The 15,127-nt window shown below is 37.1% G+C and overlaps 1 protein-coding gene and 1 pseudogene across 5 annotated transcripts in view; both read right to left on the bottom strand.

The window, feature by feature from the left end:
• ANKRD31 (ankyrin repeat domain 31) overlaps positions 1-15,127 on the bottom strand; it is a 133,992-nt gene that overhangs the window by 53,026 nt on the left and 65,839 nt on the right. For all 5 annotated transcript variants that reach the window (XM_041751877.1, XM_041751876.1, XM_041751875.1 and 2 more), the window contains 4 exons: positions 11,153-11,300; positions 5,941-5,993; positions 3,484-5,008; positions 2,458-2,622 (listed from right to left, as the gene is read on the bottom strand). In XM_041751877.1, coding sequence (XP_041607811.1) covers positions 2,458-2,622; positions 3,484-5,008; positions 5,941-5,993; positions 11,153-11,300 — 1,891 coding nt within the window. The remainder of the gene's footprint in view (positions 1-2,457; positions 2,623-3,483; positions 5,009-5,940; positions 5,994-11,152; positions 11,301-15,127) is intronic.
• Positions 13,059-14,455, bottom strand: LOC121489424 (annotated as a pseudogene).

The raw sequence follows: 15,127 nt of genomic DNA, 5'->3' as shown, positions 1-15,127 counted from the left end.
CTGAAAGTTTATAGAGAGAAGTTGGGACCCCAAGTTCCCTTCACCCAACGCTGAATTGTCTGGCAACCATTGCTCTTACCCAAAGTCCCCATCTCCAAGCCAGGAAACTAAAGGTTTATTTTCTGTAGAAAACACATCAGAAAATCTTCAGAGTGAAACAGAAGGCAAAGTAGAGGATTAGTGTGATCAAACAGAAAAGAATATTTATTTTTAATAAATAGTCCTCAAATGTAGTCCCAAATTAGCAGTGTATGACCTGGGAAACTTGTTAGAAAAGCTAATTCTCCAGCCCACCTCACAAGCCTACTGTGGAAGGCAGACTTTAAGAACTCCTAATGAGCCCCATCTCCTGGTATTATGGCCTGAATCATCCCCTCTCTTGAATAATTTGCTTCTAACCAAAAGAATATCTCAATATTGAGGGTATTTCACTTATTTTATTAGGTTATAAGAGATTGTAAAATTTTCTGCTTGCTAGCAAATTTGCTCTATCATCTTCAGTTTGCATGTTTTGATGAACCAAGAGGACTTACTGGAACAACTCATGAAGGAAGAAACCGAGCATGACTACAAGGTGGCTACAACCCTCAAGGAATTGAATCCTGACACTAACCAAATGAACTTGAAAATGGATCCTTCCCTGGTTGAGCCTTCAGATGAGACCCTAGTCTTGACAACACCCTGACTGTCGCCTATGACATATCCTGAGCAGAAGATGGGCCTAAGCCATGCCCAATACCTGATCTACAGCAACTATGAGATAAAAAACGTGTGTTGTTTTAAATTGCTAAGTTTGAAAATGTGTTATATACCAATAGTATATCTAATGAATCAGACTTTCTGAGGGTGGAGCCCAACAATCTGTTTTAACAAGCTTTCCAGGTGATTCTGATGCAAGATTAGGTTTGAGAACCCCTGTATTAAACCTTAAAACATGCTCCCTGCTCCATTTCCTAAATGCCAGCAACTAGGCATATAATTTCGGGTCAAGAGGTAAAAAGTTTAGAGAATTATTCTCTAAAAGATGGAATCTTCAGTTATGTCAACCACAGGAAAGGCTGACAGCCTCATGTCCACCTTCCATTGACATCCAGACAAAATCACAATGCTCTTATAACTTTGTACTCAGGAATTTTTATTAGAAGAGTAAAGACATATCTATTATATATTTTTAATACTATATATACATCTATAGAGAATATATTTTAAAATTATGAAATATCCAGGATCCCTGGGTGGCTCAGCGGCTGAGCACCTCCCTTCCGCCCAGGGCATGATCCTGGAGTCCTAGGATCGAGTCCTGCATCGGGCTCCCTGCAAGGAGCCTGCTTCTCCCTCTGCCTGTGTCTCTGCCTCTCTCTGTGTCTCTCATGAATAAATAAATAAAAATCTTTAAGAAAAAAAAAATTAGTTTAAAAATTATGAAATATCCAAAACAGCAGAACTGTATTTTGCAAGTTTGAACTGAAAAATCTCTCCCATAATTGTTACTGTGAATGGTACAAATCTTCTCACCTAGTTCTTGGTGTGTTGTAGCAAAGAAGGAAGGCACATGATAAACATTTTGGAACAAAAAGTCAAAAATTCCTCCATGTAACTGTCATCATATATTTCTTTAGCACGTAACTGAAATTTTAAAATACAATCTAGAAGAAACTGCAAAGGAAACAAACAGCACCCACACTAACTTCACAAAAAACTTCTTCACAAAGTCTACTATGGTTAATGCTGAGTGCTTCTTAATAGCATTAAACTTTATTCATAAATTAATAAATATTGATAATATGTTTAATAATTGTATTAATATTTATTAATAAAGTAAACTAAGAAATATTCAGCTTTCAGTTACTTTATATGTGATCTATTTTTTTAGTCTCTGGAAGCTCAAGATCACAGAGAATGTGTCTTCCTACTTCCTAATACATAATAGGCAAACTTTTCAGTTCATTTAACCTTTATAAACCTTACTACTTAACCTGAAGTGGCCTGGCCTAGCCACAGAACTAGCTCTAAGACCTGTCGAGATATGGTTAACTTGTCCATACTGCCAAACACACACAGTTCATTCATCTGACAAAAGAAACCAGAGGCTACTCTTTAATTTCCCTTCTAGTGAAAGGGCTCATTGGAGCATCAAAGGGATCGCGCACGATTCAGGTGCACCACATGCACTCAGTATTCTGGCTGTCTGTCTTACCTCCTCTAACATTTCAAATTAGAAGTCACAGGCAGAAACATGGTAAGAATGTATCTGAGAACTAAAAAATTCTCAAGTAGTTTACTTTATATTTATTGTAAAACCATCTGAAAAAAATATAGCTGAAATAATCTTAAAACTTAGTGAATGAGGGAAAAAAAACAACAGTAAATCTGAAAGTTAAGAAATTCCCTGAAGTAGAGCATACTGCTGGGCTTGATCATGTCAACTTTTACCTATACACTTATAGAAAGACAAACCTTGGCTGCGGGTAGCTTTCAATAAATTTTGTCTTTTTCTGAAATTCTGAACTTTTTTGCATTCTTGGATATTAGACATGTGAATTTCAGAATCTGTTTTTTCTTCTTTCTCACCATTTCTCATAGTGCTTTCATCTCCATTGATATTACTAGTTAATTCCTCATCTAAAAAACAAACATTTTACAACATCAGTGCTGCAGTTCTCCTCACTGGTTACGTGATTAGAAAAACTCATAACCATTCCAAGTTTCTGTTCCTAGCTGGACTGATTTATTCTATTTTATTTTACTTTATTTTATTTATTTTTTAAGGAATAAAAGCCTTTAAAAATGTTTTCAGGGGCACCTGGCTAGCTCAGTCAGTAGAGCATGTAGAGACTCTTGAGTTACGGCCCTGGTTGGGTAGAGAGATTATTTAAAAATAAAATCTTTAGGAGTGCCTTGGTGGCTCAGTCAGTTAAGCGTCTGCCTTCAGCTTGGGTCATGCTTGATCCCAGAATGGGATCCTCGGGGAGCTTGCTTCTCCCTCTCCCTCTGCCTGCCACTCCCCCTGCTTGTGCTCTCTCTTTCTCTGTCAAATAAATAAATAAAAACTTAAAAAATTAAAAATAAAATCTTTAAAAAATGTTTTTATATAACAAAGTTTGCTGGATGCAATTCTGACGGGAACACAGAATCGCTGAAAGCAATAGAGCTAACAATTTCCTGCTATGGAAATGCTAGGTTAACTGATACTAAATAAGTGCTATAATAAAAAGAAACAAAAAAAATTGATATACTGTTTATTAACTTGTCAATACCAATTTAGCAACAGTCTTTCATAATAATGGTTTATTTTCAAAATAAACAATATTACTTAACTAACAGCATCCCAAAATTATAGTCCACATGTCCTCATTCTTGTCAGTTTGGCATATAGTCCACATGTCCTCATTCTTGTCAGTTTGGCATAAATTCAGTTACAAATTTCTATAAAATATGTCAATCTGTAGGAGATATGTACAAATCAAGCAATACTACTAATACCTGCTATATGAGAAATTTCCTTTTCTTCTTTTTGTCTAAGTTGTGAAATGTTGGTCAATTCCTTACTGATATTGTCAGTGGAATAAAAAACTGTATCATGTATGGTTTTGCTCTTTGGAAGATCTTGTTTCCTTTTTTCTACTGCAGTTGTTTCTATTACTTGAGAATTAACAACTGTGGATAAAGGTCCATTTGAAGAACTTGTTTCCCGGCTTCCATCATTGCAATTCTTTTTAGGGTCTTCTCCCTCATTTACTTTTTCCACAATATGAATATCTGTTTGATCCATTAAAGGAGTTGGTGCTCTGGAGCTAAAATCTTGAGGCCTTTTGAATAGCTTCACATGACTAGTCAACTTTGAAGCTTCCTGTGTTGAAAATGTTCGTGGACAAGCCAGGGAAGTATGCTCAGAATTGCCATGTGAGTGATCAAAAGAAGTTTTACTTTTGCACTGTTCATAAATGGCAACACGTTGTTCAGGACCTATTGTATTATCTGAATCAGAAAGATTAACAGCTTCCTGTTGTATGGTTAGACTGCATACTTTTAACTCATTTTCCTGTGAAAAATGGTCTTCAGAAGGGACAAACTGTTGAAAATCCATTTCTTTTCTAGTTGTTACATTCTCCTTATAATTACAGTGGTTTTTGCAACCTGTAGAACACACCACTGTTTTACATGTTACAGTCTTTTCAGAGGTAAAGCAATCATCATCATCAACATTATTAAAATTTTCCTTTATAAAGGATACGAAAGAATTTTCCCACTTACTAAGGTTCTCACATTTTTGACCTGAGTTACTGTTTTCAGGAGATTTATAAGGGCTAATGTGCTGTTGTTCTTGGTGAGTGTGAGGCTGCTGATCTGTAGTAACAAGTGGCAACTTGATTTCTTTCTGTAAGGAAAGTCTTGAGAAAAGAACAGCTTCTTCTTGGTCAGTGGATCCTAAGAATTTCATTTCTTGATTATCTGATAAATCCAGGCTCTGGATATGTGTCTCTTTTGGAACTAAACAAGCCTCAATATTGTTACCTAATCCATTTTTCAGGCTTGACAGAGCTGGGCTAAAAAGTTTATGTGACTTTTCTGGAAGGTCATCAAAGGCTTGGAGAGTATCTGGCTGACCAGTAACTAATCTGTTTATTCTTCTGGAAGAAGAAACAGCTCTTGCCTTTCTTGGAATGCATATTTCTTGTTTTGGATCATCCACTTGAGTTCTTTTCTGTCCTGTGTTTCTTCTTCCTTTATCTTTAGACATACTTGTATTAACGCCTTTGATATTCTGGAGACCCTTCTTTCGGAGTCTTCTAGTAGAGTGTATTTCGTTAAAAGTTGATTGCTTATGCTTGAATTTACCAAATTTTGTGTCTTTGGAATCTTTTTGGCAATGTTCATATACATCTTCTTTATTTATAAATAAACCCTCTTTACTTCCTTTATCAACTTCTACATGTTCTGACTTCTGTCTGTTGGAATTTTCATCACGAACAAACCCAATGAGATTTTTAGAACTGAATTTTGGTTTCTAAAGAAACAAAACATATAGTTAGCTTTATTTTCAGCTCTAATTCTATACTCAATTCAGGATTGTTGATAAATCGAACCACTACTCCACTCAATTTTATGATTTGATCTAACCACAGGGCCTAATGGGATATATACAACCTAATATTTCAAAAAAGAAGACTAAGAGAGAAAAGCAAATGTAGTAGACTTAGACTCATTATGTGTACTAATCTGTATTTTCTGCCTCACATTTTAATTTGTTTTTGCCAATATTTAGCAATATTAATACTATTAAGCATAATAAAAAATTTAATCTACTTCATTTTTATGGGCTTTAAGTGTAACCAAACAAGAATGCTTTAGAAAAACACACACCTCTCTCAATTGTTATATAGATAGAGCCAGAATTAGATAGTTCTTTCATCTTATATTTATGACAGACTATAGGTAAGGCAGAAGAAGGGATTTAACATCAAGGAGACCAATATGCTCCCAAACGGATCTTCATGAAAACATCATTGTGGGTTGGTATGATTAAAACAGGGACATCATTTCCTCTCACTCACCACAACCCAAGTACCAGATGAAGACTAACCGCCCACCATATATAATTTGAAGGAATAGATCTACACCTTTGATTCCTGTCCTGTGCTTAGGCCAGAGGAAATCGACATGGTTGATAAACCTCACAGCTCCATGAAGAGGAGGAAAAAGGAAATGGCTACTGATATACCAGTGTGCCAAGACATGCTGTATTTACTCAATTGCTTCCCAAACTAACAGCCCAGAACGCCCTAATTGTCATATAATTATTCCAAAATTTCTTAAAAGCAAAGGCGAAGTCACTGTTTCTGATAGATGCTTTAGCCATCTTTCTTTCCATTCTGATAATCTTTAAAATAAGCAGCAGGTTCATTCTATAAGCATGTTTATTGCTAAATAGGGCTATACCTTGTGCTGGTTTGCTTCCTCTATGTCTAATGAATCAGTGCTGTTCTTTTGAGCTGTAAACCAAAAGAGAAAATCAAAGAAAATAGCCTCCAGTAGTCAGACTCTAGATTTCCAAAACCTATCAGTCCTTGGCCATGAGAAAATCAGGGAAATTTTACTTTTAAATTCTTTCATAAATAACTGGATTATCATTTCCTAGTATGTCTGCTTAATAAGATTCTAGTTTGAATGCTTCATTCTCTTAAAAGTGAAATACATAGGCATGAAAAGGCTGCTCTTGAGTAAGAAAAAAAAGATGGTTTGAATAAAATATACCTTGGCTGATAATAAAAGAAAAGCACTTTAGTGTCTCTTTTAAATACCAGAAGTGGAATTAGTTACCTGCATACACATTTGGACACAGAAGATAAAAACCTAGAAACAGTGCCTTACACACAGGAGGTATTCAATGACTATTTAATAGGGGAAGGAATAAATGAGTGGACATCTTAGATGTGATATGTAAACAATATAGAATTCTTTAAATACATTGTGAACTAGAAATGTAAAAATATTTTAACAGGGACGTAACTGGGATAAAGAACATTTTATTTCTTGGGGATAGTTTTCATGACTGCAATCAAATTATAATGTGCATAATGAGGCCTAGTATTCACCTATTCAACTCATGCAAGAGAGAGTAGACATACAGAATGTCCCTCAATGAAGCAAAGGGGCTGGGAGCACAGTCCCTGCAGCCTACTCCTGAGTTTCTATCTTTACTCATTTACTTAGCAGCTGGATCACTCTGGGTAAATTTCTTAATATCTCTACCTCATCTCCATAAAATGAAAGTAGTGATAGTCTTTATCTTATAGAATTGTTATGAAAGTTAAATAAGATAATCCATGTAAAGAGTTTGGAGGAGTTACTGGCACAAAGAAAGTGCCAGTAATTTAATTTTGTTATTACTATTTTTCAAGAGCAGAAAGGACTGTGTGCCTTCTAATTTTGGTTCTAAAATAAAAGAGTAGAAATAAATAAATAAATAAATAAATAAATAAATAAATAAATAAGCAAGCAGGATACAAAAGGGGACACCTGGATGGCTCAGTCGGTTAAGCATCTGCCTAGGCTCAGGTCATAACCCCAAGATCCTGGGATTGAGCCCCATGGATCCCAGGGCAGGTAGCCTGCTTTTCCCTCTCCATCTGCCTGCTGCTCCCTCTGCTTGTGTTCTCTCTGTCTCTGTCAAATAACTAAATAAAATCTTTTAAAAAAAGAGCAGAAAAATGTTTTACAGGAACCAGCATTTTGGGCATGGTTCTTAAGAGAATCTGGAAGCAAGAAAGGGCTTTTATCCTCTCTGTTTTAAGAGTTTATATGTTTTAGTATAACCATCTAAAAACAAAACAAAACAAAAAAAACACTACACAGATGTAAATTCTGAGGTGGTGATGTAGCTGTAACTTTTTTCACTCTGTCATTCCAAGCTCTGTCATGTATAAGATATTGTATGGAAGTATTTTATATACATCAACTCCCATCCTCATAGTAACAATCCCAGATATATAGGTAGCAGAATAGATACTATAAGCCCACATTTACAGTTGAGAAAATTGAGAGGGCTAATTTACTCCAGGCTGTAAAGTTAGTAAGAATGAACTCTTGTCCTATACCAAGTAGATGTATTATACTTTTCGAGAGAAAAGCACCAAATATATATTGCATGAGGAAGGTTCTTTATCCATCATTCCTATAATTAAAAACTCTTCAACTGAAATTTAAAAACAAATACTGTTTGATATTTTTTAAGTAAATTATTAAGTAAATTACCTCTTCATTTATACTGATAAGTAGGATGATAATTAATGACAGATTTTGAAAGTTCAAACTTAAGAAATATTCAAACCACTTGATGAAGCATAATACCACCTTGGTAAATTCCCTTACAAGGGAAGAGTGGGAACTAACTCCTAAGAAGAAAGGGTTGGGATTCCTTTCCATGAATGAAATCTCCTTGGGTAAAAATCTGTCAGAAGTGGGCACTGGTGAATGGGAGATTCTGGATTTGGAGAAAGGGCTAAAATGCTGGAGAAAGCACTCTCAGAATAGCAAAACAATGCATGCTACCATAAAACAGAGAAGTCAAGCAATTAAGCAGATTATTAAAGCAAAAATGTAAAAATACACATCCTTTTGCCTTCAAGCGAATATCTATAATTTCTCATATAGCTTGAAATGTAAATTTGAGTGCAATAATCTATCTCAATGAATGTAAATATGAATAATCTATCTCAATGTGCTTTTATAGACCTGGCCTCAACAAAGTATAGTGTGTCTCTCTTATTTTTTTTTCTTTTTAGATTTTACTTATTTACTTGACAGAGAGATAGAGAGAGAGATCACAAACAGGGGGGAAAGGCAGAGGGAAAAGCAGACTCCCTGCTGAGCAGGAAGCCCTATGCTGGGCTCCATCCCAGGACCCTGGGATCATGACCTGAGTCAAAGGCAGATGCTTATCAAACTGAGCCACCCAAGGACCCTCTCCCTCTTATTTTCTGATGAGAATGGGCTACAGGGGAAGAAGTCATTTGTTCTAAAAGAACCATTAATTAATTTCTTCTTGGTGTCCTTTAGTTAGCAATGAACTTATCTCTTTATTATAAAGCAGGGTGTTTTGATCCAAGTCTTATTCTTTAGTCAAAAGCATTCAAACAGTTACCTCTTTAGAGATATTTTTATTAAAATACAGTTTAATGGGGTGCCTAAGTAGCTCAACTGGTTGAGCAACTGCCTTCAGCTTAGGTCACTATCCCGGGGTCCTGGGATAAAGCCCCACATCATTGGGCTCCCTGTTCAGCAGGAAGTCTGCTCCTCCCACTCCCTCCCCCTGCTTGTGCTCTCTCTCTCTTGCTCGCTCTGTCTCTCAAATAAAGAAAATCTTTAAATATTAATACAATAAAATATAGTTTAATAAAGGTGAATGAAGCACATACATAACTCTTGAAGGTAAAGAATTTGTTTGGTTAAAAGGACTAATACATACTTACTCAACAAATATTTACTGAATGCCTGCTGTATACAAGGCATTTAGTACTCATCACCAGACTAAATAAAGGTCCTTCCCTTCATGGAGCTTAGATTCTGGTGGGGAAAGACTAAAAATTAACAAATCATATACTGTGTTCAAGGTGTTAAGTGCTATGGTAAAAGGTTAAATATAATAGTAGAGTAGAGTAAGAGGGACCGGAGTGAGTGTGGCAGTTTGTAAAATACATTCATAAAGTTTTTGATATTCCTCCTTTCAAAGGGTAGAACTTCCCAGACTTAGTGACTTACTTACAACAAATAGAATATAGTAGAAGTGGTTGTATATCACTTTCAAGATTGAGTTATAGGAAGCTTGTGCCCTCTGTCTTGGGTGCATTATCTCTCCTGGATCACTTTCTGACCCAGCTGCCAGGACGTCAGGCCTATGGAAAAAGCTCATGCGGCAAGTAACTGAAGCCTCCAGTTAGCAAGCAGCGGGGAGCTGAGGCCTGCCAAGAACCATGGGAGTGAGCCTGAAAGTGGATTTTCTTTTCTTAGTTGAGCCTTGAGCTCACTATCCCTTACTAATAGTCTGGCTGCAAACTCTAAGAGATCCTGATCCAGAACTGGTTACTCAGTTAAAAGGCTTCCAGACTTCTTTTTAAAAAAATATTTTATTTATTTATTCATGAGAGACCCAGAGAGAGAATGGCAGAGACACAGGCACAGGGAGAAGTAGGCTCCTTGCAGGAAGCCTGATGCAGGACTTGATCCCGGGGCTCCAGGATCATGTCCTGAGCTGAAGGCAGGCACTCAACCGCTGAGCCACCCAGACGTCCCAAGCTTCCAGACTTCTTATCCTCAGAAACTGTGAGATATAATTAATGTTTGTTGTTTTAAGATGCTAAATTTTGGGTAATTGTTGCATAGGGATAGATAACTAATACAGTGAGGGTGGGAAGGAGGCAGGTTGCAGGGTTTTTTTGTTTGTTTTGTTTTGTTTTGTTTTGTTTTGTTTTAGGTTGCAGTTTTAAATAGGATAGTCTAGGCCTCCCTGAAATGACATTTGAACTAAGACTTGAAGGATGTGAGGGAGGAACAGCAAGGAGGCCAGTGTGACTGGAGTTGAGTGACATAGGTAGAGGGTGACAGAAGTTAACTGGTAGGATGGCTGGCTGATAGATCAGACCCCTATAGATCAGGGGTCTATAGGCCACTGTAAGGATACTGACATTTCTTCTAGATTAAATGGAGAGCCACTACCGGGTTTTGAGTAGAGGAATGTGTGACCTTATCAAAAAATTTAAGGGGAATATAAAGAAAGTGCCATGCATGTAAATCATTCTTATAATCTTCTTATTGACAACTATAAATCTAGTTCTTTCGTAGTTCAATTTTTACCAGTATAATAGATGACAGGGTAAAAATACAGCCATAAGAAAATATTCTTAGGGAATGGAAATGGAAATAAACAATCCTGGTCATACTTATCAAAAAGATACAGTCAGGGATCCCTGGGTGGCGCAGCGGTTTAGCGCCTGCCTTTGGCCCAGGGAGCGATCCTGGAGACCAGGGATCGAGTCCCACATCAGGCTCCCGGTGCGTGGAGCCTGCTTCTCCCTCTAACTATGTCTCTGCCTCTCTCTCTGTGACTATCATAAATAGATTTAAAAAAAAAGATACAGTCCAATATAATTTACATCATATCATGTTTTTCAGTCAAAAAAATTTCAGGGGAAAAAAAAGAACTTTAGAAAAGTTTTCTTGGGATCCCTGGGTGGCGCAGTGGTTTGGCGCTTGCCTTTGGCCCAGGGCGCGATCCTGGAGACCTGGGATCGAATCCCACATCAGGCTCCCGGTGCATGGAGCCTGCTTCTCCCTCTGCCTATGTCTCTGCCTCTCTTTCTCTCTCTCTCTGTGACTACCATAAATAAATAAAAATTTAAAAAATATTTAAAAAAAAAAAGAAAAAGAAAAGTTTTCTTAACTGTTTGCAATGCACAAGAAGGAAAAAGTGCGTCTTTCCATTATGTGCATTTGCAAACAAGTCCATGTGCTTTACTACATGAATGGAGCAAGGACACCCCTGGATGGGTCTTCTCAAAACTTAGGAAAAGAAATTTAATTTCTATAATTCTAAATCCAATTTCTATAACTCTCTATCAATATAATGAACAAATATAACACAGTTTAATCTTACCTGATGTAAGATAATGTTTTTGATATTTAGGAACATATTTCTCAAGGAGGCGCTTCATACATGAATCTTTGGCCTCATCCAAAGCACATTTTCCATTGTCACTCCTAAGTAAGGGATCAGCTCCGTTCAAAAGAAGTAACTCTGCCACCTACAGGAAGATTCTTCATGTGAGCATATCCAAAGAAAAAGTACATTATTGTAAATGTGTGCTAGCATACAACTCTAAGTAAGCAACATCTGTTATTTCTTTTACTTTTTAAAAAATATTTTATTTATTTATTCATGAGAGACACAGACAGAGAGGCAAAGACATAGGCAGAGGGAGAAGCAGGCTTCCCATGGGGAGCCTGATGACAGTCTCTATCCTGGGATTGCGGGACTTGATCCCGGATCACGCCCTAAGCCGAAGGCAGACACTCAACCGCTAAACCACCCAGGCGTCCCTAATATTTCTTTTTTTTTTAAAGATTTTATTTATTTATTCATGAAAGACACAGAGAAAGAGAGAGGCAGAGACACAGGCAGAGGGAGAAGCAGGCTCCCTGCAGGGAGCCTGACACGGTGACTGCATCCCAGGACCCCAGGATCACAACCTGAGCCAAAGGCAGACACTCAACCACTGAGCCACTCAGATGCCTCTCTGATATTTCTTTTAATAACAGAGTTTGGGTTTACCTATAACAACTTTTCCCAATAAAAAAATTTATGTAATTGCTACTGAATCATAATTTGTTGATATATAAATCCTTCTCTTAAAAAAAAAAAAGGGAGAGAGGGAGAGAAAAAGAGAGGAAGGGGCCGATAGGGAGAGGGAAAGAGAGAGGGACTGAAGGAGGAAGGACAGGTCAGAAATGTATATAGCTTAGGTGCTGGTGAAATGAAGCCAGCAGTTATACCAAGAATTAGCACTGGGTTCTGGAGTAGTACATATAACAGATTTCAGGAGATTGTTATGTCTTCCATCTATATCTGTGTTGCTGCTGCTCCTCCTCAGAGTGAGGGAAAAAACAGTCAACCCTTAACTTGTTAGTACTTCTCAAAGTAACCTCCTCCATGAAGTGCGCCCTGACCTTCCATTCACTACTCCTCTAGAGAAAAATGACCTCTCCCTTCTTTTAGGTATATATTTTATCACCTTGCCCAACATATATTATTATTGTTATTTCTTATATATCTGTCTCTCCTGTAGGCTAAGGTTTCTGAGGGTGGGGCTATGTTTTTCTTTTAAAATTAATTATTTTTGAATAGGATATTAATGAATATAGTTCAAAATACAGAAGGCTCATTAAAATATATGAGAAATATTTTCCCCTCCTCTACCCCTGTCCTCCAGTCATCCAATTTTTTCCTAAGTCCTGGCTATAGTTTCTTCTGAATTTTTCCACAGTCAATCTAGTCCAACAGGTATATACATATGTATACTCATTTTTTTCTTATGCAAGTGGTCATATATTATATACATTCCTCTATGTCTCACACCTGAACAACAGAGCTTAGAGATTGTACCATATCTGTATAAAATCAACTTCGTTATTTTTAGAAGCTGAGTAATACTCTACTAGTCAATGTACTATTGAATAGTACATTCAATAAAGAATGTACTGTACTTTACTTAACCAGTATCCTACTGACAGATGTTTAAGTTGCTTCCAAGCTTCTACTACATATATGTCTTAATCATCTTTATATTCCCAGTGCCTCAGTGTCTAGCTTAGAGTAAATATTCAATAAATATTATTTAATAAAAGAATGCATGTAATCAAGGAAGATGTGGGGAGTAGGCTTTACACAGCACTACACTAAAAGGAGCCTACATTTTCATGTTAATATCTGGAATGATAAAAAGGATGTGAATTTCTGTAAATTTTATATACCTCCAAATTAAATATATATATATTCTTTTTTTTTATAACAAAGCATTCTAGGAGAGAAAAACATAACACCATAAAGGGACAATATTAGCCAGATCCTTTAAAAATTATTAAGACTTGGCAATTCTGCTTTTCAAACTATTTTATTATGACAATTTAACGCTAGATGGGGAACTTGAAAATAAAATAAATATAATAAAATCTATAATTCATATATAAGCCAGTATAACAAGAAAACAAATTTATGTCTAGATCTTCACGTATTGTTCAGCAAAGAAAATATTGAGTACACAGCTTTCTTTTAGGAAAGAAGTTTTGTAAGGGAGTTGCCAAAAGGACTATATTATTTATCTCTGGAAGTTTTGTGTCAAATAATAACCCATGTAGTATGAGAGTGACTCAGAATCAAGGAGCATGAGAAAGGGGACTGGAAGAAGGGAAAAGGCAAGGGCTAGAGGCCCTCTTTCCTGGAAATCTGAGTTGATGATTCCAAGGGAGTGGATACATTACTTTGGAAGTCCCTGACTTAGGCAATGGATGGATAGTCTTGCTTCAGCAAATATCCACACTTACCATTTCCCTCTATAGTCTTAATATTATGAATTCTGAAGCCTACTTTACATATTTTCTAACTTTAAATGTCTTTTCTCACCAAAAGGCAGTAAATAAATGACTTTTGCTGAGTATCCCCCCCCCTTTTTTTAAAGGTTTATTTATTTGAGAGAGGGAGAATGAGCACAAGTGGGAGGCATTGAGGGAGAGGGAATAAGTCTTAAGCAGACTCTGCACTGGGCGCCCAAGTGGGGTTTGATCCCATGACCTTGAGAGCAAGACCTGAACTGAAACCAAAAATTGGATGGCCAACCAACTGTGCCATTCAGGCACCCCTCCTTCTTATTTTAAACCTACGTTTAGGTTTTATATTAGCTCTGTGTTACTACCTAACAAATTACCCCCAAACAAAGTGGCTAAAAGAATAATAAATATTTATAATCCCACAGTTTCTGTGGGTCAGGAATTTGGGAGAAGCACAGGCAGGTGCTTTTGTATCAGGTTCTATCTCTGTCTTCTTTATTCTTTATTCATTTTTTTTTTTTTGCTAGAATAGTCTAGATGAGATTACTGTCATTCAAATATTTTACAGAATCAGGAATGCAGCAACTGGGTCTAGGTAGGATAAAAAAAGTAAAAAAACTGCAGGTTTGTATATGTTGGTCTATTTACATCTGTAACAGGCTTTCCTCCACAGGAGGCACAGCAGCTGTACTTGTCTGATGCTTCCTTACAGATACAGTCCTGGGCACACTTGGTACTGTCCATGGGGCAGGAGAAGCAGTAGCTCTTCTTGAAGGAGATACATTTGCACTCTGCATCTGCAGGAGACAGAGCATCTGCAGGAGCCCCTGGTGGAGGAGGAGCCATTGGGGTCCATTTCAAGCTAAGGTGAGGATGGAGGTCCCAAGCGAGTGATACTGGGAGACACTGCTGTGGGCTGGAGGTGTAGAGGTTAGTTTCTTATGTGGATGTAGTCAAGAGGATGGCTGGAGATACAATTATGTAAAAGCCTGACTGGGGCTGGAAGGTGTTTCCTAAGATGCTTTGGTCACACAGCTATGGGACGGAGACCTTGGTTCATTGCCATGTAGACCTGTCCATTGAGCACTGTGGCATCCTCCATATACACCTGGCTTTCCTCATATAATGAACCAAAAGCAAGAGAAGAGAGAGAACAAGGAAGAAGCTATGATACTTAAAATCCAGCTTCAGAAGTCGTGTACTGTCACCTCTGCCATGTTCTATTTGTTGGAAGCAAGTCACTGACAGTTCAGCCTACAATCTTGGGGAAGAGAATCAGGCTCTACCTTTTGAAAGGAGGAGTATTAAAAAATTTGTGGACATATGTTAAAGCTACCACAGGTTCTTAAATAGAACAAGCAGAGCCATTTCAGTAAGTGACTGACATCACAATCCCCATTTCTTTGGCTTATCAAATAGTAGACTCCTTAAGAAAATATACTTTTACTTTAAGTTTGCTTATGGATTTTCACCTTTAATCATACTATTGAATCAAATGCTTTCTTCCCTCTAAAATCAGCTGAGCTGA

The sequence above is a fragment of the Vulpes lagopus genome, chromosome 4, assembly GCF_018345385.1.
Source record: "Vulpes lagopus strain Blue_001 chromosome 4, ASM1834538v1, whole genome shotgun sequence".
Classification (NCBI taxonomy): domain Eukaryota; kingdom Metazoa; phylum Chordata; class Mammalia; order Carnivora; family Canidae; genus Vulpes; species Vulpes lagopus.
The sequence above is the reverse complement of the archived record's forward strand: the minus strand, read 5'-3'. Positions and strand labels throughout refer to the sequence as shown.